General features: G+C 42.4%; 1 protein-coding gene across 6 annotated transcripts in view; it reads left to right on the forward strand.

Annotated features, from left to right (window-relative positions):
* Positions 1-24,633, forward strand: part of CDCA7L (cell division cycle associated 7 like) — a 185,011-nt gene that overhangs the window by 147,328 nt on the left and 13,050 nt on the right. For all 6 annotated transcript variants that reach the window (XM_086694542.1, XM_086694535.1, XM_025929503.2 and 3 more), the window contains one exon: positions 20,329-20,469. In XM_086694542.1, the coding sequence (XP_086550668.1) occupies positions 20,407-20,469 (63 nt within the window). In that variant the 5' untranslated portion in view covers positions 20,329-20,406. Of the gene's footprint in view, positions 1-20,328; positions 20,470-24,633 lie in introns of those variants that run through there.

Raw genomic sequence — 24,633 nt, forward strand, 5'->3', positions numbered from 1 at the left:
TGACCTATTATGTACCAATTAGGGCAAATTACTTTATGTAAGATGATAAGGTTTTTTTTTTTTCTTTCCTAAAGACCTAATTGGCATCACAAACTAAGATGTGTGACGATTTTTCCAGTTGAAATGTTCCTGTTCATCATAATTTAAACATGAGCAGATTATAGTCTCTTTAAATTAGTGGGGAAGTTCTATAGGGTGGGCAGGTGACTGTAGGTGAGAGCACTTAATGAACATTTCAGGCACAGCAAGGTACTAAATTCGAGTGGCTCTACCCTGTCCCCCAGCCTTATGAATAAAGCAGTGTGATGAACTGCCTGACGTGGCATTAGAGCACAGTGTGCAGTGGCTTTTAGTCTCACATACACAGTAAATACAATTTCCATCCCTTGGAAAGGGCAGAGCTGGAAGGGGTTCCAGCAAAGCCGCTTACGGCCTGATGTTCTAAGACACTGATTTAAACTGAACTCCCTTCTACTTTCTGCTTTTTTGGCAACCTCACCCCTGGGTTAGATTTGATGTTCTCTGACGGGGACCACGCCTCCTATGGCTGAAGTCCTGATTGGGCCCATCACTGGGTCTTTATGTTTTTATGTTGAATGACAGGAGTAGTGCCCCAGTAAAGGCAAGGGTGTGGTCCCTTCCTGAGAGCCCTCTGGAGTGCAGCTCAAACAGGAGCTGCAGGCTGGGACTGCCGGAGCTTCCTAGCAGAAGAACCAGGAGGTTGTGAATGTCAGTGTTGTCCTTTTACTCTCTTCTTGCTCTAGGGTACAGGTTGGACTCTTGGAGAAGGAAACGGAGCTAGTCTCCGAGTCATGCATGCTGTGGAAGGGGTAAAGAGGAATTTCTCTGGTATTGACCTCATAGCTAACAAAGTGTAGCCTTAGGATTCTCTGACTCAACATGTGTGCCCAGAGCTTCAGAAGCTGCTCACAGAAAGGGGTTGTTGTGACTTCTTGGAAGGACCCCATAACAATTGGCCATTTTAATAGTCCCATATTTAAAAGGCCACTTGTTTTTTTGTTTGTTTGTTTTGATGTACTTTTGACCATCCCATCTGTAGAACGGAATTCTCATTGATGAGGAGAAATGTCCGCGATCACAGCCATTCTGATCTGGTCAGGTACAAAGAGCAGAAATCCATGAGGTAATTCTGTGACTTAAAACAGTGAATATGATCGTAAATTAATGAAAAAGGTCAATAAAGCCATTCAAATAGAATAGTCTAGACATGTTCATCTTAAACTGTTCTTGAGAGTTCTGTTTTACTCTTCAGCACTTTCTCTAACCTACAGTTTAGAATTTTTTATCTCTGAGATAGAATTTGGTTTTTCCAAAGATCTAGATTTATTCACCAAAGTGGAACTGATACACGCTGGTGGAGGAGGGCTAGAGAGAAGAAAATATCAGTAGGACCATTTTCTTTTCTTCTTGGAAAGCAGTGGTTTCTGAATTTATTTTATTTTTTAAGTTTTTAATACTAATTCCACTATAGTTAACATACAGTGTTATATTCATTTCATGTGTACAGGATTGTGATTCAACAATTCTGTACATGACTCAGCGCTCATCATGATACGTATACTAATCCCCTTCACCTGTTTCACCCATCCCTCACCCATCTCCCCTCTGGTAACCATCAGTTCTCTATCTGAATGTTTTTAAACAGGACCATGCAGAAACATATTTGAAGTATAGCTGAAGTTAATGCGCAGAATACTTGGTCTTTAACAGTGCTAAATGCACCATCTGTATGTGGTGCAAAACATTGTAGAGTCTCACAGTTGGGGGCCAGGGTTTGTGTTCAGGTAGCTCATGACTTGTTTTCTTCCTAATCATCAGCTGATGACAGAGGGCTCCCTGGCGGGGGTTAGTCCTATCAGATGTTCTTTGAGCACTTACTATGTGTTTAGTGCCAAGGTCGCTCTGGAACTCCTGGACTCTTCTGCCTTTGTCAGAACTCGGCTGGCTTCAGGGCCCTTGGTTTTTGGGGATGGGAGAAGACCTTAGGAGTCACCCTTTCCCACCTCCACTCCCCCCTTGGAAACTATCATTGCCTTTTATCAGATTGAATCTTCACTGAAGTTCGGTGAGGTGGCTTGTATTATCTGGATTTTAACGATACGGGGAACTGGAGTGATTTGCTCTGGGCAGCCCAGCCAGGCAGGAGGCTGGATTCTGTCCTCACTCTTGCCACTGGACTCCCGAGATCCATCTTGGCAAGTGACACAGCTTTCACTGAAATAATGTTATGAGGATAGAAATCTTTGTCCAGCTTACAGTGCCATTGAGTTACTCAAGGACGTGCTAAGTATAATGTATTGTGTAAATATGAGGGGTGGTGAGCACTTTTGAGTTTTCTCATTCCTTTGCTCTTCCCTTTAACTAACTCCAAGGGCTGGGGCATTAGCAGCTGCTCTGGTTCTTCTTTTTCTTTTCTTTTTTTAAGTTTATTTATTTATTTCGAGAGACAGAGGCAGAGAGAGAGAGATGGAGAGAGAGAGAATCCCAGGCAGGCCCCCTGCACTGTCAGCAGTGTGGAGCCTGATGTGGGTTTCAACTCACCAACCACGAGATCATGCCCTGAACCAAAATCAAGAGTCAGATGTTTAACCCACTGAGTCACCCAGGCCCTGGGTCTGGTTCTTTTTTAGCAGCTGGCCAGATTAGGCTTTGGACCAGATTCTTTAGGTATAGTGTGTAAAAACGTGGGAATATGAGTAAGATCCACAAAGCTCTTATATAGGAATGGTACTCAGATGAATTTTTGTACAAGTAATAACATGCTCATAAAAGCTGAAATAAAAACAGACTTGGAACTACTGCTCTACCTTTCCTATTCTCTGGGTGTAATTTTTCTAGATATTTCCCATCTGGTGTTTGCCTGTGTTTAGTCACCATTTTTGCCTAATTTTGTAGTATGATTGCCATTTAAATTCTGCTTTCTTTAGCACTGTCCGTGCTATTTCTGGGGAGCTTGGAGGTCTTTGCAGTTTTCGTTTTTAATGACTGCAGTGTTTCATTGAAGTGTGTATTTTATGTATTTTTCTGTTGAAAAATTTTTCTTTATTAAAAGAAGAAACTTTACAATACCACAGCGGTGGTGCATACCTAAGCCTTGTGTTAGAGTCCACACTGTTGTTGTTGTTGTTGTTGTTGTTTTTCTTGAGTTTTATTTATTTTGAAAGCAAGAAAGCATGAGTGGGGGAGGGGCAGCGAGGAGAGAGAGAGAATCCCAAGCAGGCTCCACACCATCAACACAAAGCCTGAAGTGGGGCTCAAATCCACGAACAGGAACAACATGACCTGAGCGAAGTCAGAGCTCAACCAGCTGGGCCACCTAGGAGCCCGGGTCCATGCTGTTTTGTTTTTTTTTTTTTTTTCTTTCTTTTTTTCTTTCTTTCTTTTTTTTTTTTTTTTTTAAATGTTTGTTGTTGAGAGAGACGGAGTGCAAGTGCGGGAGGGGCAGAGAGCGAGGGAGACAGAATCAAAGCAGGCTCCAGGCTCTGAGCTGTCAGCACAGAGCTGGAAGTGGGGCTCCCACTCAAAAACTGTAATCCTGACCTGAGCCCATGGAGGCTTAACTGACTGGGCCACCGAGGTGCCCCCATGCTGTTTTTAATTACCGTTTCTTTATCATGTACTTACTGCCTCCTGAAAGGAATGTGCCTGATTTGCAGTGGATGGGAGTTTCCAACAAGTTTTCCTAAGGCTTTGCCCCCTTTACTAGCCAAGAGAAAGCAAGTGTGTTTGCTCAGGTTGGAACCAGGGCTCCTGATAATTAGATGGAAACATTGTTTTCTTCCTGAATGTAGAGCACCTCCCTATGTTTTTAGTTTGGGAGACTGCAGAGTAGTGGTAGAGGTCTGTTCCTCACCACCTAGGAAACCAAGAAGATCGGAGAATGTGCTAATGGATGACGGCCACGGTGCCTGTGGACTGGGCTATGCTGGAGTTTGTGCAGGTCAGTCATGTTGATGTGGAAGGACAGGGATACCCTGCTCTGAGCCCCTTGCCTCTGTGGCACCGGCCCATTTTTAAAAAGAGTTGCCCTCTTTTGTTTTGTTTATTTCAGTTATAAGTCCTGTCCTAGGTGTCTGAAAGTGTTTACTGAAGGTTGGATGTCCAAAGGTAAAACAGTGGCTCCATAATAAGGGGTTTCTAAGAGCTAAGAAAAATGTATTTCTGGATCTGTGTGCACGCATACAAACTGGGTGCAGTTTGTAAAACTTTACCAGACGGTACGCTTAAGGTATATGCACTTTATGTCACTTAAAATGTTTAAAAATAGCCACCCAGGTGTGTGGGTGATAACTTCGCAGGTGTCTTGTGCCCCCCCGCTGGTCGTACTGATGTCCTCAGCACTGGGTATGGTCCAGGGATCCCTTCCCCCAGACCCCAGGCCCTCCATAGCAGCCGCACAGCTGTGTGGGCAGCCCCCCATCTTTAAACCTCTGCTGCAGGAGGGTCCTATGTACTTAGAGAGTGCCTTGCAGTTATGATTGAGCTCTGGCGTCCAGGTCTTCTGGCACAGAGCCTGGCGTGGCAGGCCTCTTCCTCTGTCAGGAGGGCCTTAGGATTTACCCCAGGGTAGTGGCTGATGACCGTGAATCACGTGGCAGGCCGAAATGGTAATTATCCTGATGTGTGAAGGGTCTGGCATAGAGCAGGGGTTAAATATTTGTTGAATTGTACAAAAAAACCGAACAAAAAACCCTGATGGTTTAGAGCTGCCACTGTGTAGGGAGTGGAAGTAAGAGTTAGGACAGACTGGAACATCCTTTAGCAGGGCTTCTCAAATGTTTCTGTTGCACTAAAAGCGGAGAGGCCCAGAGGCCTGCCCCAGAGGCCTGGAGGTATAGCAGCCAGCCTTGTCTGTGCAGGGGATTTTTTCACCCATCTTCAGTTTTACCCAGTTTTATTTTTAAAAGTTAGGCCTGTTTTGCATTATGTCTCATATACATATATATAAAGCTTATTTATTTTGAGAGAGAGAACGTGAGCAGGGGAAGGGCAGAGAGAGAGGGAGACAGGATCCCAAGCAGGCTCTGTGCTGTCAGCGCAGAGCTCAGCTCGGGGCTCCATCTCCTGAACCATGAGATTGTGACCTGAATGGAAGTCAAGAGTCGCACGAAATTAACTGAAATTAACTGAGCCACTCAGGCGCCCCTCCATAATATATTTTTATTTATTTTAACATGGAAAGGATATTTAAGATTACTCTCCTGGGAAGAAAATTCCCTTCCCCTGCCCCACCTGTGATGGTGAAAGCCTCCCAGCCCTCCCTGAGTTCATGAGTTTGACAAGCAGGGTGAGTGTAAAATTTAGAGCATACCGGTAACAAATCCTGAAATAGAAAAGATACCTCCCTGCCCGCTCCCCCACCCCATAATATCTTTTTATTTAAAGCTCCATGACTCGGAGGGTAATTAAATGGAAAACAAAACAAAACACTTCAGTTGATACTGATATAAATGCCTAAGCATATTTTTTTTTTTAATGCAAAATGTCTAATGCCTCTATTTTGTTCTACATTAGCAATGGCTTAAAATGGAAAGTTAAGAAAAATAAAAGTGCCTTTAAAATTACTGCTTATTCTTCAGGCTCTGGGCTGATGGCTCGGAGCCTGGAGCCTGTTTCCGATTCTGTGTCTCCCTCTCTCTCTGCCCCTCCCCCGTTCATGCTCTGTCTCTCTCTGTCCCAAAAATAAATAAAAAAAACGTTGAAAACAATTTTTAAAAATAAAATTACTGCGGGGCGCCTGGGTGGCGCAGTCGGTTAAGCGTCCGACTTCAGCCAGGTCACGATCTCGCGTTCCGTGAGTTCGAGCCCCGCGTCGGGCTCTGGGCTGATGGCTCAGAGCCTGGAGCCTGTTTCCGATTCTGTGTCTCCCTCTCTCTCTGCCCCTCCCCCGTTCATGCTCTGTCTCTCTCTGTCCCCAAAATAAATAAACGTTGAAAAAATAAAAAAATAAAATAAAATTACTGCTTATTCTTAATTCTCTCTTTTATTTTTTTTCCTGACAGTTGGTCCCAGGCATTTTTTATTGGGGGATTTTTTTAATTAAAATAATTGAAGGCAGCGGGGGGCCTTGTGGTAGGGGATTCTTACAAAACACTGCCCTTAATGGACTTAAAACAAAGCCTCCATCATTTTGTTTTCCCGCAAGGCCAGCTTCAACATCTCACTGAAAAGAGCCCCTAGTCCTCAGGCCAACCTTCATTGTTACTAGTGTATCCTCTTCCTCCCCGGCTGTGGTTGGGACCAGAAAGGACGCGCTTCTAGGGAGTGTGTGCATTCACTGTGGCACAAGGTCAGGAGCTAAGTAGTGTCAGCAGCCCATAGGCCGCGTCTCAAAGATTGGGCGCATTCCCCTTCCCACTCTGCCAGCAGGGCCGAAGTGTGTCAAGAGGACCCCTGTGTTAAGGCTTTCAGGGCTGGGCTGTGGGATGAAGATCCCTCCCCCAGGCCCCTGTCACTGTCAGGGTCTGTTCCCTGCTTGTTTGGAGTGAGTGTGGGGTCACCTGCCTCCTCCAGGCAGTCACCTCCTGCCTGGCTGTTCTCCACGCTCTTGCTTCCCCGTTGGTCTGCCTTCAGGCTGACTCTGCCCTGCAGTTGTGGGGGCTGCCACCAGTGGTCCTTCCTGACCGTACCCCTCACCGCTGGGTCATTTGCCCTCCTGGACTTATTTCCCGGGTTGTCCTATTTCTCTCACCACATTGAAACAGCTTGAAGATTGTTTCACCCTACGGTACATGACTCACCCTTCATGGGACTCCTTAGCATGATACCGTGCTGACGTGCTCTTGAGTAATGCACTGGGCAGTAATACACCCTTTAGTAACTTTCGGTAACGAACGTGGACCCAGCATCTTCACAGAATGCTGTTTGGCCATAGTTGGGAGGCCATCAGGGCTCTGTACAATTGATCAGGTTCCTTCCTTCTGGATAAAGGAGAGGGATGCATTTTCCTGGCTCTCCTAACAGGCAAGACTGTTTGACCTGCTTTGGCCCATCAAATGTGAGAAGGGTTGTGTGTCACTTCTGGGTGGAATTTTCTAAATGCCAGTGCGTCATTTGCCACGTCTCCTTCCCTCCGCTTCTGCATCTGCCAGCGTTCCAGGTAGCGGTAGCTGTGTCAGCCCAGGTCCCGTGTGAGGACAGTGCGGAAGAGTGTGGAATGGTGCACCTGGCTTGTCCGGGATGAACGTGTCATCAACAGGAGAGAAGCCTTTTTTTGTTTCAACCCTTTAAGACTTGGTATTGTTTCTTCCTGCTTGGTAACCCGGCATGTCCTGACACACAAAGGCTCTCCTATCTTAGCTGTTGGATTTGCTCTGTGGTGTTCATCAGAGTGAACTGGGGTTGTCGTGGTAATAGAAACACCTGGGCTTCTTTTCATTTGTTAGTTTAACAGGGCTGAGGTGGGTGCTCCTGGTATTAAGGGGTTTGGAGTGCAGGGACAGTTATAAGTGCCCTGTGGTGGGCAGGAGAGCCCATTGGAAGCCATAGTCATTCTGTCCAGAATGCCCGTAGCACCTTGTTGAAAAACACTTGAGAGCAGACTTGTCCAGTGTGATAACTGGTCTTGTAGAGTCTAGTGAAATCTTGACATTGGCTTCATATTTCCAGTCTGCTGACTTTTCTGGAAAAGGAAATTAACCAGCTCTTCCCAAGTGGTTTGGCTGCTTCCCTCCCGGGACCTCTGCCAAAACTCCATTTCCTCTGTTACCCGATGGCTCCTCTAAGCCCTCGCACATACGTGTCTGTAAGTTTCTCTTCACTTATAATTTCTTTCTTCAAAATAATGTTGGTGATTTTTTTTTTTTTTTGCCTATTATTTCATTGTGGTAAAGTATGCATTAGCATGGCATTGACTATTTCAGCCATTTTTAAGTGTATAATTCGTTGGCCAGAAACACAGTCATGTTGTTGTACAGCCATCACCACTGTCCATTTCCAGAGCTTGTTCATGATCCTAAACTGAAACTCTGTGCCCATTGAACACTGACTCCCCATTCTCACCCTCCCCCTTGTCCCACCACCATTGGTAACCTTTCTACTTTTCTGTCTCTATGAATTTGACTATGCTAGGTACCACAAGTAAGTGGAATCATAGATACTTGTCTTGTTGGGTCTTATTTCACTCAACATAATGTTTTCAGTTCATCCATGCTGTATGTCAGAATTTCATTCCTGTTTAAGGCTGAGTAATAATACTTTGCATGTGTATACCATATTTTGTTTATTCATTCACCCATCCATGACGGTTGGGCTGTTTCCACCATTTGGCTATTGTGATTAATGCTACTATAAACATTGGTATAAAATAACTGTTTGAGTCTCTGATTTCACTATTTTTCATACAAAGACCAAAAGTGGGATTGCTGGGTTATATGGTAATTCAGTGTCAGAGTTTTTGAAAAGCTACCATATTTTTGCCATAGAAGCTGAATTGCTTCACCTCCTCACCAACATTGCACGTAAGTTCCACTTTCTCTGTGTATATATCAACACTTAATTTCTGCTTTTTTCAAGTAACAGCCATCCTAATGGATGTGATGTGGCATCTCATGGTGGTTTTGGTTTGTATTTCCCTAATGGTTAGTGTTTTGAAGCATCATTTCACATGCTTCCTGGCCATCAGCTTGTTTTTGGAGAAATATCTTTTTAAGTCCTTTGCTCTTTTAAATTGGGTTTTGCTGTTGTCTTTCAGCTATAGGAGTTTTTGTATTCTGGATATTAATCCCAACGCGCCCGATCTCGTCGGATATTAATCCCTTATCAGATACATGATTTGCAAATATTTTCTCCCATTCTGCAGGTTACCCTTTTCAATCTCTTGATAGTGTCTTTCGATGTATAGAAGTTTTTTATTTTGCCAAAGTGCAATTTATCTACTTTTTTTTTTTCCTGTTGTTGCCTCTACCTTTGGTGTCACATACATGAAATCATTGCCAAGTCCAATGTCATGAACCTTTTCCTTTATATTTCCTGCTAAGTTTTAGAGTTTTAGCTCCTACTTTTTAGGTCTTGGGCACATTTGGGTTTTTTTGTAGGTTGTTGTGTTAAGATAGGGATCCAGCTTCATTCTTTTGGGTGTGGATATCCAGTTTTCCCAGCATCATTTCTTGAGAAGATTCTCCTTTCTCCATTGAATAGTCTTGGTACTTGGTTAAAAATCATTTGACCACCATACATGTGAACGTTTATTTCCGGGCTGTCTGTTCTATTGCACTGTCTTTACACTAGGACCACACTGTTTGGATAACTTTGTAGTGAGTACTGAAATCAGTAAGTGTAAGTCCTCTAACGTGGTTCTGTTTTTGTATGTATGTTAGGTATTTTTTTTTAAAGATTTTAAGTAATCTCTACACTGAATGTGGGGCTCTAATTTACAACCCCTAGATCAAGAGTCGCATGCTCCAGTGACTGAGCCCACTAGGGGCCTTTGGTTCTTCTTTTTAAAGATTTGTTTTGGTTATTCTGAGTCCCTTGAGATTCCACATGAGTTTTAGGAGGGGCTTTCTCCTGCAAACAAATATTGCTGGGATTTGATAGAACTGCATTGCATCCGTAGATAGCCTTGGGTAGTAATGTCACCTTCACAGTATTAAGTGTTCCAATCCATGAATGTGTGATGTTTTTTCATCTGTTTCTGCCTTCTTTAATTTGTCTCAGTGATGTTTTTCACTGTAGTTTTCAGCGTAGTCTTCCTGCCTGTTGCTTCAGGTAATTCTAAGTGTTGCATTCTTTTTGATGCCATGGTAAATGGAATTGTTTTTTTAATTTCCTTTTCAGATTGTTCATTGTTAGTGTGTAGAGATGCAACTGATTTTTGTGTGTTGATTTTGTACCCTGCACCATTACTGAATTAGCTAATAGGGCCCACGGGTTTTATGGAATCTTTAGGCTTTTCATATATGATTATGTCACCTGCGAACATAATTTTACTGCTGCTTTTCCAATTTGGATGCCTTTTATTTCTTGTATAATAGCTCTGGCTAGAGCTTCAGATACTATGTTGAATAGAAGTAGTGAAAGTGGGCATCCTTGTCTTGTTGCTGATCTTAAGGGAAAGCTTTCAGTTTTTCACCATTATGATGTTATCTGTTTATCCATATATGTCCTTTATTATGTTGAAGTTTCCTTCCATTCTTTGTTGATTAATTTTTTTGGTTTGGTTTGGTTTTACCCTGAAAGGGTGGTGAATTACGTCACATGCTTTTTTTGCATCTGTGGAGATGATCATGTGTTTTGTTTTCTTTTATTATGTTAATAATAGTGTATTACATTGGCTGGTTTTATACGTTGAACCGTCTTGCACACCAGAAACATGTCTCACTCAGTCATCTTGTATAATCTTTTTTTTTTTTTTTCTACGCTACTGCATTAGGCTTGTTAGTATTTTGTTGAGGATTTTTGCATTGATATTCACAAGGGGTATTGCTCTGTGCTTTTCTTGTAGGGTCTTTGGCTTTGTTGTGAGGGTAATACTGGCTTCATGGAATGAGTAAAGAAGTGCTCTCTCCAATTTTTTGGAAGAGTTTGAGAAGGGTTGGTGTTTAACTTTTAAGTATTTTATTCACCAGTGAAGCCATCTGGGTCATGGGATTTACTTTGTTGGGGGGCTTTTGATTACCAATTCAAATCCTTAGTGGTGAGAAGTCTATTCAGATTTTCTATTCATGAATCAGTCTTGGAAGGTGTGTGTTTCTAGGAGTCTGTCCATTTTATCTAGCTAACCTAGTTTGTTGGCATTCAGTTGTTCATAGGTCTCTTTTATTAGCCTTTTTATTTCTGTAAAATTGGTAGTAATAACCCCACTTTATTTCAGTAATTTGTATCTGTTTTTCATCGTGGGTCTAGCTAAAAGTTTGTCAATCTTGGTATTTTCAGAACACCAGCTTTTGGTTTTGTGGCTATTTCTCTATTGGTTTTCTATTCTCTATTTGTATCTGCTGTAATCTTTATTATTTCCTGCCTTCTCTTATCTTTGGATTTAGTTGGCTATACTTTTTCTAGTTCCTTTTATGGTGTAAAATTAGTTTGTTGGTGGGGCACCTGGGTGGCTCAGCTCATGATCTCACGGTTTGTGAGTTCGAGCCCCATGTTGGGCTCTGTGCTGACAGCTCAGAGCCTGGAGCCTGCTTCAGATTTTCTGTCTCCCTCTCTCGCTGCTCTTCCCCTGCTCACATGCTGTCTGTCTCTCTCAAAAATAAATAAAGATTAAAATTAGTTTGTTGGCTTGAGATCTTTTTTAACATAAGTGTTTACAGCTTTAAATTTCCCTTTTAGCTTTGCTTTCTCTGCAGACTGTAAGTTTTGGTGTATTGTTTTCATTTTCACTTGTTTGAAAGTGTTTTCTAACTTCCATTGTGATTGTTTCTTCTTTGGAGTAACTCATTGGTTATTTAAGGGTGTGGTGTTTAATTTTTACATATTTGTGAGTTCTAGTCTTCCTTCTGTTACTGATTCTGGTTCTATTCCATTCTGATCAACAAAGACAGTTTGTATGACTTCAAATGTTTTAAATTTATTCTGACTTATTTTGTGGCCTAACATATGGTCTGTCCTGGGGAGTTTTCTGTGCGACCTTGAGGAAAATGTATATTCTGTGTTGGTTGGAGTGTTCTATATATGTCTGTTAGCTCAAATTGATTTATCGTATTGCTCAATTCCTCTATTTCCTTATTGATCTTCTGTTTTACTGTATCCATTATTGAAACTGGGGTATTGAAGTCTCCAACTATTATTGTAGAACTGTCTCTCCTTTCATTTCTGTTAGCATTTGCTTCATATGTTTTGGAGCTCTGAAGTTTTGTGCATGCATATTTTTAATTGTTATGGCTTGTTGATGAATTGATCTTTTTAACAATATGCCCTTGTAATATTTTTTGACTTAATGTCTACTTTGTCTGACACTGGAATAGTCATTACATGTCTCTTTCTCTTTGGGTTACTATTTGCATTGAATATCTTTTGTGTCCTTTCACTTTTCAGCCTAAATGTCTTTTTAGGCATGAAGTGAGTCTCTTACAGATAGTGTACATTTGGATACCAGTTTTGTTTTTTAATTCTTCCTTCCTGTGTCTTTTGATTGTAGAGTCTAATCTGTTTGCATTTATTTTTTTTTTTAACCTTTTTTAAAAGTTTATTTATTTACTTAGAGAGCGAGTGGGGGATGGACAGAGAGAGGGTGAGAGAGAGAATCCCAGATAGGCTCCACACTGTCAGCACAGAGCCCAGTGCGGGGCTCAAACCCATGAATTGGCAAGATCATGACCTGAGCTGAAATCAAGAGTTGAATGCTTAACCAACTGAGCCATCCAGTCTCCCTAATCTGTTTGCATTTAAAGTGGTTCCTCATAGGGAAGGACTTGTACCATTTTGTTTTCTTTTGTTCTCTTTTTTTTTTTTAATAGCTTTTTTGCCCCTTGTTTCCTCCGTTAGTGCCTACTTTTGTGTTTTGTTGATTTCTTTGTAATGGTGTATTTTGATTCCCCTTTCATTTCCTTTTGTGTGTATTCTATAGATTTTTTTTTTCCTCTGTGTTATCATAGGGGTTACATATAACGTTCTCTAATTAAAATAATTTGATTGCTACCAATTTGTCATTGGCATACAAAACCTCTGCTCCTATACAGCTCTGCCTCCTCTTTTATTGATGTCACCGATTACATCTTTATGCATTGTGCACCACTAACAGATTCATAGGTGCATTTTTATACTGTAGAAAAGAAAAAGTGGGGTTACAGATTGAATTCACATTAATACCAGTATTTATATTTTACTTGAAAACTTTATATTTCATATGGCTTTGAGTTACCCTCTGGTTCCCTTTAATTTCATATCAGAGGACTCCCTTTAGGCTTTCTTGTTAGGCAAGTCTGGTACTAATGAACTCCCTCAGCTTTTGTTTATTTGGTAATGTCTTCATTTCTCCCTCATTTTTGAAGGACACTTTTGCCAGATACAGAGTTCTTAGTTGACAGAACTGAGTTTTTTCCTTCAGTGCTTTAAACACACCATCCCACTGTCTCCTGGCCTTCAAGATTTCTGCTGAGCAATCAGCTGATTATCTTGTGGAGGACTCCTTATATGTAATGAGTTGCTTTTCTCTGGCTGCTTTCAGTATTCTGTCTTTGTCTTTTTGTTTAAGTTTATTTTATTTATTTTGAAAGCACCAGTGGGGGAGGGGCAGAGAAGGAGAGAGGGAATCCCAAGCAGGCTCCGAGCAGAGCCCGACATGGGGCTTGAACTCACAAACTGTGAGATCGTGACCTGAGCCGGTCGGATGCTTAACTGGCTGAGCCACCCAGGTGTCCCACACATTTTTTGATTGGATGGTTTTTGTTGCTGCATTGTAGGAGATCTTTATCTATTCTCAGTCCTAGAGCCTTACTGCTTACATGATTTGCAGCTATTACCCCATTCCGTAGGTTGCCTTTCACTGTCTCAGTAATGTCCTTTGATACATAGATGTTTTTACTTTTGATGAAGTCCATGTTTACGAGTTTATTTTTCTTTTGTTACTCATGTTTTTGGTGTCCTCTTAAGTTCAGGTTTTTTTGATTGAATTAAATACTGAATACTAACTAATACGTAGTTATTTTATTGAAAAATTGCATTTGCTTGGGATGTCTTTTGTAGGGGTATTAACAAGTTGTGTGCCCTTTAGTAAGTAGGCTGAACTTTGCTGCCTTTTGGAATGAGGGGAGGTCCTCCAACTGATGGATGACATCTCATCACACTTTGGTAATCCTTGACTTTATGATCCTCTTAGCTATTAATAGTTCATATACTCCTGTCACTCTGAGTTTAACCGTATTTTCTGGAAGTCTTTGAATCTCACTGTATGTATGTATGTTTGTTTTTTTTTTTTTTTAACTACCCTGTTTTAGATGTATATGACCAAATTTCTGTTTTGAAACCTGAATCCCATTTGTTCTCTTCTTAGTTCTGTGTGAGGGTGTTTGTCCAGGTGTACTCTCCCCTTCGTCGAGGGTGCCCTTAAATGACACAGTTGCTGGTAGAGAAGGACACTTGTCTTAACTTCTGTTGCTTTCATCACTTAGGGAGGTTGAAGACTTTTAAAATAACGTTTTTAGCCTCTTCTCTGTTCCTTTTTAGTGGATTTTCTTTGTTTTACCTATTTTATCTGTGTGATTCTTGGAACATACCATTTTGTATGAGCTTCTCCGTAACATTAGTGATTTGACTACTTGTGGCACATCTTTTCTCCCAACTTTTTTTCCTTTGCAAAATTTTTCTTTTTAGAAGTTTAAAACTGTTAAGTGGTCCATGATCCTACTCTTTTCCAGTTTTTAAAATTTCTTTTTATATTCTTTTTTTTTTCCTTTTTTTTCTTTTTGTTTATGTTTTAATTTTATTTTTGAGAGAGAGAGACAGAATGTGAGTGGGGAAGGGGCAGAGACAGTGGGAGAAACAGAATCTGAAGCAGGCTCCAAGCTCCAGGCTGTCAGCACAGAGCCCGATGTGGGGCTCGAACTCACGGATGGTGAGATCATGACCTGAGCCAGAGTTGGATGCCCAACTGATTGAGCCACCCAGGTGCCCCTTTATATTTTTATTTTAAAGAGAGAGTGAGCACACAGGCAGGAGAGAGGGGCAGAGGGAGAGAGAGAATCCCAAGTAGGCTCCACTGTTAGCACAGAGCCTGATGTGGGGCTCTGGGACCCACAACCTGGGATCATGACCTGAGCTGAAATTAGGAGTTGGATGCTTAACAGACAGAGCCACCCAGGCGCCCTCTTTTCCATTTTGATCTGCTTAACATGCGTGCTTAAAGTCTCCCCCATTCAGAGGCCAGCTGTGTGTTCACATTACATATATTCTCCTTTGTGGTATCGAGAGAGAAGCAAAATGGACCGGGTTACTCTTCTCAGATAGGCAGTTTTGCCATCATCAGTGATTGACATCATCTTTTCCCCATTGATGTGTGGTGTTCTTCTTACCAAATCTTAATTCTATGTGCTAGGATCCAAGTCTAGGAAATCTGTAGGTCTACACTGTTTCTACATAATTTTCTTCCTTTTTCCTGACTAAGGCTTAATTTATATACAATGAAATTAATCGTTTTTATTGTTCAGTGCTATGGATTTTTGTGTAATCACTGCCACAATTGATTTTATCATCTCTCAAAAGTTTCCTCTGACCTCTAGCCTCAGGCAGCCATTGATCTGTGTTCTGTTTCTATAGTTTTGCCTTTTCCAAAATGTCACATAAGTGGAATCAGACAATATGTAGCCTTTTTCACTGGGCCTAATGCATTTGAGGTTTATCCATATGGCGTCTATCAGTAACTTACTCTTTTTTTATTGCTGGCAGTATTCCATGGTATTTCTGTCCCCCGTTTTGTTTATCCATTTCTACCTGATTTGGATTTGTTATGGGTTTGGGAATAAAATTGCTGATTACAAGTTTTTTGCAAACCTATGTTTTCATCTCATTTGGGTAAACACCTAGGAGCAGGAATGCTGTATCATGTGCTAAGAGTGTTTAATTTCATAAGAAGCTGCTAAATTGTTTTTCCAAAGTGGCCCTACCGTTTGATATTTCCATCCCCCACTTATGAGAGTGCCGGGTGCCCCGCATCCTTGTCAGTCAGTGGATTGCTGCTGAGCTGCACAGAAAGATGACAATCCTTGGGCCTGATGTCGTGTTCCATTGCTGAACTGGTCACACATAGGACGGATGTCCCCTTGAACCTTTTATCAGGTGCGTTGCGTAGAAATCTTGATTTCTTTGTCGAGTCTGTTAAATAGCATTTTTTATTGAAGACACTTGAGTATCTTATGAAGATTTTTGCTAAATCCTAGAGCTTGTGACTGAAACTCTTCATGCCTTTTGAAGTTAGGCAGCAAGAAACAGAGCCCTGAATGCCCCAAGAATGCCTACTGGTGTTTGCTTTTTTGAAAGCGTGTTCTTTCCTTTTGTTCCCAATTGGTAATTACAGTGCCCTAATGGTACCTCTGGAGCAGATGCAGAAGTCTTAGATGAAGAGGGAGGAATTGGGCCGACATAGGCTTTGCATGGGGCGGGGGCCGAGGGTTGGGGGGTGCTGCCGCTACAGCCTGGGGCTGATGCAGTTGTGGCCGGAAGAAATTTACTCGAATTGCCAGCCTTTCCATTCCTTACGGATGCTTCTGTTAAATCATTACATGGGATGTGCTTCCTTCTTTCACCTTTTATGTTAAAACAGGCTTCTGGGGGCGCCTAGGTGGCTTACTTGGTTAAGCATCTGACTCGTAGTTTCGGCCCAGGTCATGATCTCCTGGTTCCTGGGATCTAGTCCCGTGTTGGACTCAGAGTTGAGTGAGGAGTCTGCTTGAGATTCTCTCTCTCCCCTTCTCCGTGCCCCTCTCCAGCTCTCTCTCAAAATAAATGAATTTAACAACAACAACAACAAAATAGGCTTCTGAGCCAGTGGAGCTCTCTGATTCATAGAACGGTGGTAAGTCAAACGGAAGATAACTGGAACCAGTCACGATCCCTCATTGCCACTTTAGGGACTGAACTCCCTAAAATCTAACACACTTTATGCTTCTCCAGTTACAAGTGTTTTTTTGGTGTATTGGTTGTGATGGCTTAACAAAAGTATCTTTGAAAAGAAAGATAAGGGTGCCAGATACTGTTAAATTTACCTCCTGAAGAAAAGTTTTAATTTTTCTGCCAAGAACCATGTCAGGCTTTGTGAGGAGCTTCTCAGCATAAATGTGGCAGTGTTTTTTTTTTGTTTGTTTTTTGTTTTGCTGTTGTTACTAGAACTCTTTCTGTGTCTGCCCGAATGCTGAGACCATTTCAGGGTTCCACACGGACGTAGTTATTGTAATAATTCTAAGTGCCAGTTTCACATAAGAATGTCTTGTAGCAATACATATTATTTTATGAAAATCTCAAGCCTTGAGGACACCTCTTTAATATTCATATGATGAAATGGGAAGTACAGGTAAAGTACATTTGCATCCTCAAGTTCAGTGATGGGCAGGTTATCTCAGGGCAGAGGTCTAGTAGGTAGTGGGACTATATGCCAAGGATCCAAAGGACTGCAAAGAAATCTGAAACTCGATTGTCGTTGGTGGTTATTGTTGGTAGTGGTGTTTGTTGGTGGTATAAGTTGGAAACTATTTTGTGTGTGTTGTAGATAAAGCAAGTGGGTACGTATATGAGAAATAGAGTTGGAGGTTTTTTTTAAATAAAAAGTTCTAAGTATTTATTTATTTTTGAGAGAGACAATGAGAACATAAGCGAGGGAGGGGCAGAGAGAGGGAGAATCCTGAGCAGGCTCTGCACGGGGCTCGAACTCACAAATCCAGTGATCATGACCTGAGCCAAAATTAAGAGTCGGACGCTTAACTGAGCCACCCAGGTGCCCTGAGAGCTGGAGTTTTCATTGTGGGGGAAGGGAGATACTAATGGGGGAGTTGCTGTACTGGATTTGAGTTCAAGGTGTCATTATGAACATGTGATTTGGGATATTTAAAATATCGTTGCTCTGTCCTGGCAAAGAGCTTAGAAGCAGTGATACTTAGCCAGCAAGGAGCACACCGAGTTCTCAGATCTGATTTCTAGATGCCAGTGCGCACCTTGGAGAAATGGCTGATCCGAGGTCTGGGCAGGGAAAGTGTAAGGCTCACTTGGCACAGTTGTGCCTCAAAGGAAAGAGGTGCCCACAGACTATTAGGGTTGTGTCAAAAGGACATAGAAACTCTCTTGAAGGAGCTCCCCCAGTGGCCAAATTTAGGACAATTTGAACATCAGTAATAATGGTGACAGTAATGGATTATATAACGTTGAATAAAAAAAAAATTCCATGAATCTACATGGGAGGGAGAGAAGGGGAAAGGGGAAGACAGCAAGAAAGAGAATATTGTGTTCCAGAAGAGTGCCAGCTAGTACATAAAGGATGAATCAAATTTGAAAATGACCATTTTGCAACCCCTAGTGTGTAGTAATTGATTCAGGTAAGACTTATCAATGGTTGCTGAAACTACTGAGTGAATTGTTATCAGGGGAAGGATATCCACAGAATGTCAACTATCACCCTACTTATTTCTCACTAAGTAAAAAGGGGAAGAGGTATTTTTGCTAAGGAGAAATCTGGCACGTTCTACCCCCACTTGTTGATCAGAGAGCATCACCACTAAAAAAACAGACAGCCAGACATGCTGTGCTTTCTGAATAAAGCAGCAGCAATGCCTACAAAATAGTCATCATCTTCCCAGAAAGAAGTGAACTTGAATCTGCTGAGCTTATAACTTCAACTACCAAATCACAGGAAATCCACAGGGACAGGGGAGTCTGGTAAATATCATCTTGCAGCTGCAACAAACAAACAAAACTTCAGCCTTCCAGACTCTTGCAAACTCTACAATCAGATGACCCAGTTTGTTCAAAAGTAAGTTACCAAAAGAAAAAAAAAGGACACCTGCGACCTATTGATGTGTATTTGGACCCTATTCAAATCATGATACAAATGAACTGTGAGTTACAAAAATAAGTTAACAGAACCTAGAACACAGACTGTATTTGCCCATGATACGGGTGAAATGATACTATGTCTGCAGTTGCTTCAAAATGATTTGGAAGGAGGGCATTTGAGTAGAGCTACAGATGAATCAAATTGAGCCATGAGCAAATAATTGCTAGGGAGTCCATGTGTGTATTCCTTATACTGTTCTACCTACTTAAGAATATGTTGGGAAATTTTTATAATTATGTTAAAAAAACACTGATTATTAGGGGATAACCTGATATTTTTGTGCCTCTTTTTGCATTGCATCTGCGTAGAATCGTCAACAGTATTTATCTTAAATATATCAGGAATCGGGGCGCCTGGGTGGCGCAGTCGGTTAAGCGTCCGACTTCAGCCAGGTCACGATCTCGCGGTCCGTGAGTTCGAGCCCCGCGTCAGGCTCTGGGCTGATGGCTCAGAGCTTGGAGCCTGTTTCCGATTCTGTGTCTCCCTCTCGCTCTGCCCCTCCCCCGTTCATGCTCTGTCTCTCTCTGTCCCAAAAATAAATAAACGTTGAAAAAAAAATTTTTTTTTAAAAATAATAAAAAAAAAATATATCAGGAATCAATCACATAAGCTCAGGATGTATGACATTCTACAAGGCAGTCGTCCTAGGCTATTTAAATAATGTCAGTGTTACGAAAAGCAACAAAAAACAGTGTCCGAAAAAAACGAAGACAATGCATGATATCTGGTTGAATGGATCCCCTTTGTCCCCCCAAAATTACTAAAGACATTTTGGTGACAGTTGTAGATATTTAAATATGAACTTGTAGTAAATGATATTATGGAATTAATATTAATTATTTAGGTGTGATTGTAGTTTTGGTGCTGTATAGGAGAATGTTTTTATGCTCGGGAGATGTGTGCTAAAGTATTTTAGGGTGAATTAGTATGTTTTCTGCAACTTACTTTGAATATACGTGGATTGAGTTGGCTCATGCGAAATGGCTGTTTTTCTAGGTCACAAACAGTGAAATAGTAGCTAATGCCTATGGTTCCACCTGATGTTTGTTGAAAGAGAAAACAAGCAAATGGGGCTCCAGATGAAGAATATATGGATGTTTGTAGTGTTCCTTCACCTTCCTGTGGCTTTGAACTTTTTCAAAGTCACGAGTTGGGAACAAATAGGCAGTCAACATACGAACAGGAACTCTCAGCAAATACATACTTGTTAGATCAAGTGTGCTGACAACATTCTTTCTTGGGATAATTGCCCATAATACGGTTTAAATTCTCTTGGGATTAATTCTAGAAGTACTTGATTGAGAATATAGAAAAGGAGTAAATCTGCTTACTTTATTGTGTGAATTTTCACATCTGAATCAGATGACAAAAGGAACAGAAAAATTAAAGAGCTATAGGTGGAAATGAAGAAAAGAGGAGCTTAGTAATTACCTTATGTAATGTTTTTTACATGGATGACATTTAAAGACAGATCCAGTGTAGGAGACAAATAGATTGTGGTTTCTCAGAAACCAATGATGGTTTCCTTATTTTTTGTGTGAAGAGGTCAAAAACAGCATCTATCTAGCTATGGCCTTGACATTCTCTGTAAGATGGGATAGATCTCTAGAATTTGAAAAAGAACAGTTTTGTTCTCCGTTCCCCCTCTTCTTTTGTTGCCCTGAGGTATCAGCTGAAGCACATTTTGCTCGGTTACTGGGGTCTTCTGGGCGACCATGGCAGATTGATAGAGCTAGGAGATGCTAATTCCTACTCCTCTCTAGAAAATTCCCCTAAGTGAACCCAGCCCCTGGTTTTATGCTTCTTCTTTTTTGAATCCAAAACAGATCCCTAAAGAAGTGGCTGACATCTTTAACGCCCCCAGTGATGATGAAGAGTTTGTCGGTTTCCAAGATGATGTTCCCATGGAAACCTTCTCATCAGAAGAGAGCTGTGATAGTTTTGACTCTCTGGAGCCAGGGAAACAGGTACGGATGCTTCCTTTTCTGACAGGTGTGGCCTTTTGGAAGCCTGGATCTTGGTTTGGGTATTCTTTTGAGTGTGGTCTGAGATTGGTGATAGCAGTTGATGGTTGAGCATTTTTGAAGCATTATGCCTTCATATTTCAAGAACCAGTGAGCATTCCTACATCACTTATACTGTTTAAGTCCTTTCTGTGTACAGTAAATTTTTTTTTTTTTTTTTTTTAATAAAAATGTCTCACATCGGAGCCATTTTCTTTGCAACCTCGGGGCTGCAGCCTGTGTTGAGGCTGTATTCTGAGTGCTCCCACATGGCTGGCAGGAGCCATGGCAGTGCAGGAACATGTGGTTACCATGAGACATTTGTGTTTCTGTGCTCCTGCGGCGTGGTTCTTCCGGCACCTCACTCCTGGACGTGCTGGGGAGAACGTTATTCTTTGTTTAATTACTTAGATCTCTGGCAAACACAAGTTGCATTTCTCGGAGAGTTGGATTCCTGGAGGTTTATATTGTGCCTTAGCAGCAGCATGGCCAGTCAAAATAGCTAGCCTTCTGTGGCACTTACTTCGGAGTTCATTGTGGCTCTCAAAATTCCTCATCCTCCCTGGACCATAGCCTGTCTTAAAAGGCTGTAAATTAAACCTGCCTTGCTTCAACTGGGCAAGTACAGGAGGAGAAGCAGTTAATTACATAGGGGTAGTGCCTGCTTCGTCACTCGGCTGCCTGTGTGTGTTGTGGCCTCTGTGGGAGCTGGTCTTTCTCGGGTTCAGTAGCCTCCCTGGTGTCTGTGGTCCTCACTTTCCTTGATGTCTCCGTAGCATTTGACCCACCAGCCACCTGCTTCCACTCCCCAGGCTTCTTCCTCTCTCTCACATCATTCATTCTTTGTGGTCATCTCTATTTCCTGTCCCCATATGTGGATGTTCTTCAGGATTTTGTGTCCAGACCTTTCCTTTTCGTGACCTAGGGGTTGGCCTGCTTTCAGCCATTACCTCCAAGTTCTCAATGACTTGCCTTCTCTCCAGCCCCACATGTAACCTGACTGCCAGTTGGACCAGCCTTTTTTTTTTTTTTTTTTTTAATTTTTTTTTTTTCAACGTTTATTTATTTTTGGAACAGAGAGAGACAGAGCATGAACGGGGGAGGGGCAGAGAGAGAGGGAGACACAGAATCAGAAACAGGCTCCAGTCTCCGAGCCATCAGCCCAGAGCCTGACGCGGGGCTCGAACTCACAGACCGCAAGATTGTGACCTGGCTGAAGTCGGACGCTTAACCGACTGCGCCACCCAGGCGCCCCATGGACCAGCCTTGATCAAGGGAGATCTCACACTCACCATTTTCCCTTCCCTGGTTGTCCCTTTGTCTTCCTCATTCCTATCCTTATCTTTGGTGTTCTTGACCCCTCCTTCTCCTCTCCCATCTCCCCAGCTCCCTTGCAGGAGTCTCTGAATCTTCTGCCATGTTGCTGTCCTTCATCCCTTCCCTTTTCTCCTCCCTTCGGCTCCCAGGGTCCTCATAGCCTTTACTTCAGTTACAGAACTGAGCTCTGGTCATGATCATGGCCTTATTCAGAAGCCAGTAGTCTCTCCATCTGAACACAGTCAGGCAGTGGGGGAGGGGAGAGCCTGTAGATCCACCAGGAGGAGCATTCTGAGCAGTGCAGGGTGTGGGTGATGGGCTTTGCCTAGAGCCCAGCAGTGCTGTAGGCGTTAAGAAACAAAGCAGCTTGCATATCTTGGCTACAGTAAATAATGCTGCAGTAAACATAAGGCTTTCAAATTAGCATTTTTATTTTCTTTGGGTAAATATCCAGTAGTGGAATTAGCGGATCATATGGTATTTCTATTTTTAATTTTTTTAGGAACCTCCATACTGTTTTTCCGCAGTGGCCGCAATAGTTTGCGTTCCTAGCAACAGTGCATGAGGGTTCCACATCCTCACCAACAGTTGAGTTCTTTTCTTTTTGTGTTGGCCATTCTGAGAGGTGTATGGTGACACCTCATTGTGGTTTTGATTTGCATTTTCCTGATGATGAGATAGGGAAGCAGCCTAAGTGTCCATCAGAAGAAGAATGGATAAAGAAGATGCTGAAAATGTATATGATGGAATATTATGCAGCCATAAAAAGGATGAGATAGTTGCCTTTTGCAACAACATGGATGGACCTAGAGTGTATCATGCTAAGTGAGATAAGTGAGACTGAGAAAGACAGATACCCTATGACTTCACTCAGGTGGCATCTAAAAATTAAAAAGCAAAATCAGACCTATAAATACAGAGAACAAAGTTGTCAGCAAGGAGGGAACTGGGGAGATGGGCAAAATGGGTGAAGGGGAGAAGGAGAACTAGGCTTCCAGTTTTGGAGCTAATAAGTCAGGGCAATAAAAGGCACAGCTTAGGGAATACAGTCACTGACACTGTAATGGAGTTGTATGTTGACAGATGGTAGCTACACTTGTGAGCCTAGCATAATGTATAATATTGTACACCTAGAGGTAATGTAACATTCTGTGTCCGCTCCACTCAAAATTTAAAACAAAAAGCCACAACAGCTGCTTTTGATACTGTGACTGCTGCTACTTTTGTGCTGTCAAGCTTGCCCATCCTGTCCGTCCTGGCCACCCCTGCCGAGTCTGTCGCCAGTGTGCCTTAGATGGCCCGTGACCGTGTGCTTTTCATACAGATTGCATTTAATTCGTGTACCTCCCTGGGACAGTGTGGGTTTTGTTATTATTCCTATCTCACAGGGGATGAAACTGAAGCTCAGGGCAGTGAAGTGACTCGTCTGAGCGCCCACGTCTGAAAAATGTCTGAGCCGGGGTGTTTCAAACCTGGGAGCATCACCTCTCAGCCTCTTCCCTCTCCCTGACCCTCTGTGGTGCCGTAGACACAAAACTGCGTGGACGCCCTCATCGTGCACTGGTCTGCCCTTTGTACACGCTGGTCCATGCTGTGCCTTCTGCTTGCGTGTCCTTCTAGACTCTACCTCGGTTCAGATCCAGTCTAGATGCTGCTGCTTCCTGAAGTTTTACTGGGTTTTCTTTTTTTCTGTGTGCCATGTTGCATCTTCCTTACAACTCTGGTCCTCATCATGGTTACTTGTGGATCTGTCTCACTCCACACTAAATTGTAACCTCTGCAGTGTTTGAACGATGCTTTCCAGCTTTCCTGGCTTGGACTGCGTACTTGTGTTGTCCCTTCCCTCATGTTCTCTGGGCTCAGCCCCTGTTGGTGAATGAGCGCCCATTGGCTAGAATTGAGGTGGGATGCTGGTCTAACTGGTTCAGGCCCCATCGTTTTCCAGTCTGTTTCTTCACGTCCCATGAGCTTCAAGATAAAAAATGTAAGCACTGTGTTAGATCCTCTTATCTGTTACTTCGTTACGTCCCTGATTGTGGTACATAAACACAGGTGACCAAGATGCAGAACATACCGCCTGGTATTGATTGTAAAGGATCACATGCTGCAGAACCAAGAGCTGTGTGAGGGTTGTAACCAGGATTGCAGCCAGAATGTGGAGTGGATATTTTACTTCATACAGACTCCCCTTAAAAAACAGGGTTTTTTTAATATCTTGTGGAATAAGGAGAAGAAAAGCAGAGGCCTTGGTTTAGGACTGTGGCTAAGTTGTTTTTCTCTGTTAGAACTCATCACCAAAGGTATTGATTTCTCTCAGGCCGACCACTTCCCTCTGAGGCCAGCTCAAAGGCTAAAGAGAGCCAGAGGACCAGACGGTTGAAACTTGCTGTTCTAGGATGTGACCTGTTCTCTCTGGGCCCTAGGCAGGGACTGTGGGTGTATGATAAATGTACACATAGACCCCATTGCCCGAACACAGCCTGCAGAGGCCAGCTCAGGGCTCTGTGAGCAGGATATTATCTACCCTTGGAGGTGGCAGGTTCACGGTGGGTTTCCTTGGAGCCAGCTATGCACCATTCTTTTTAATAATAAACCCAGGCCTGTTGCTTTACCACCCTGAGCCCACACTTTCCCGATCCATGGTAACCAGCCGAGAGAAGCTGCATGAACTTGCACACAGTATGTAGCAATGTTGACTTTGGTCTTCCTTAAACACAATTTGAATTTCACTTTAAAGAAACTTCCCTTTTGTGTTTGTATTTTTTTTTTTTTCAAGCAGCTGCACCATAGCTATCAACAAAGGAACAAAGT

Source organism: Puma concolor, chromosome A2, assembly GCF_028749965.1.
Source record: "Puma concolor isolate L17-30 chromosome A2, mPumCon1.1.hap2, whole genome shotgun sequence".
In the NCBI taxonomy this organism is placed as follows: domain Eukaryota; kingdom Metazoa; phylum Chordata; class Mammalia; order Carnivora; family Felidae; genus Puma; species Puma concolor.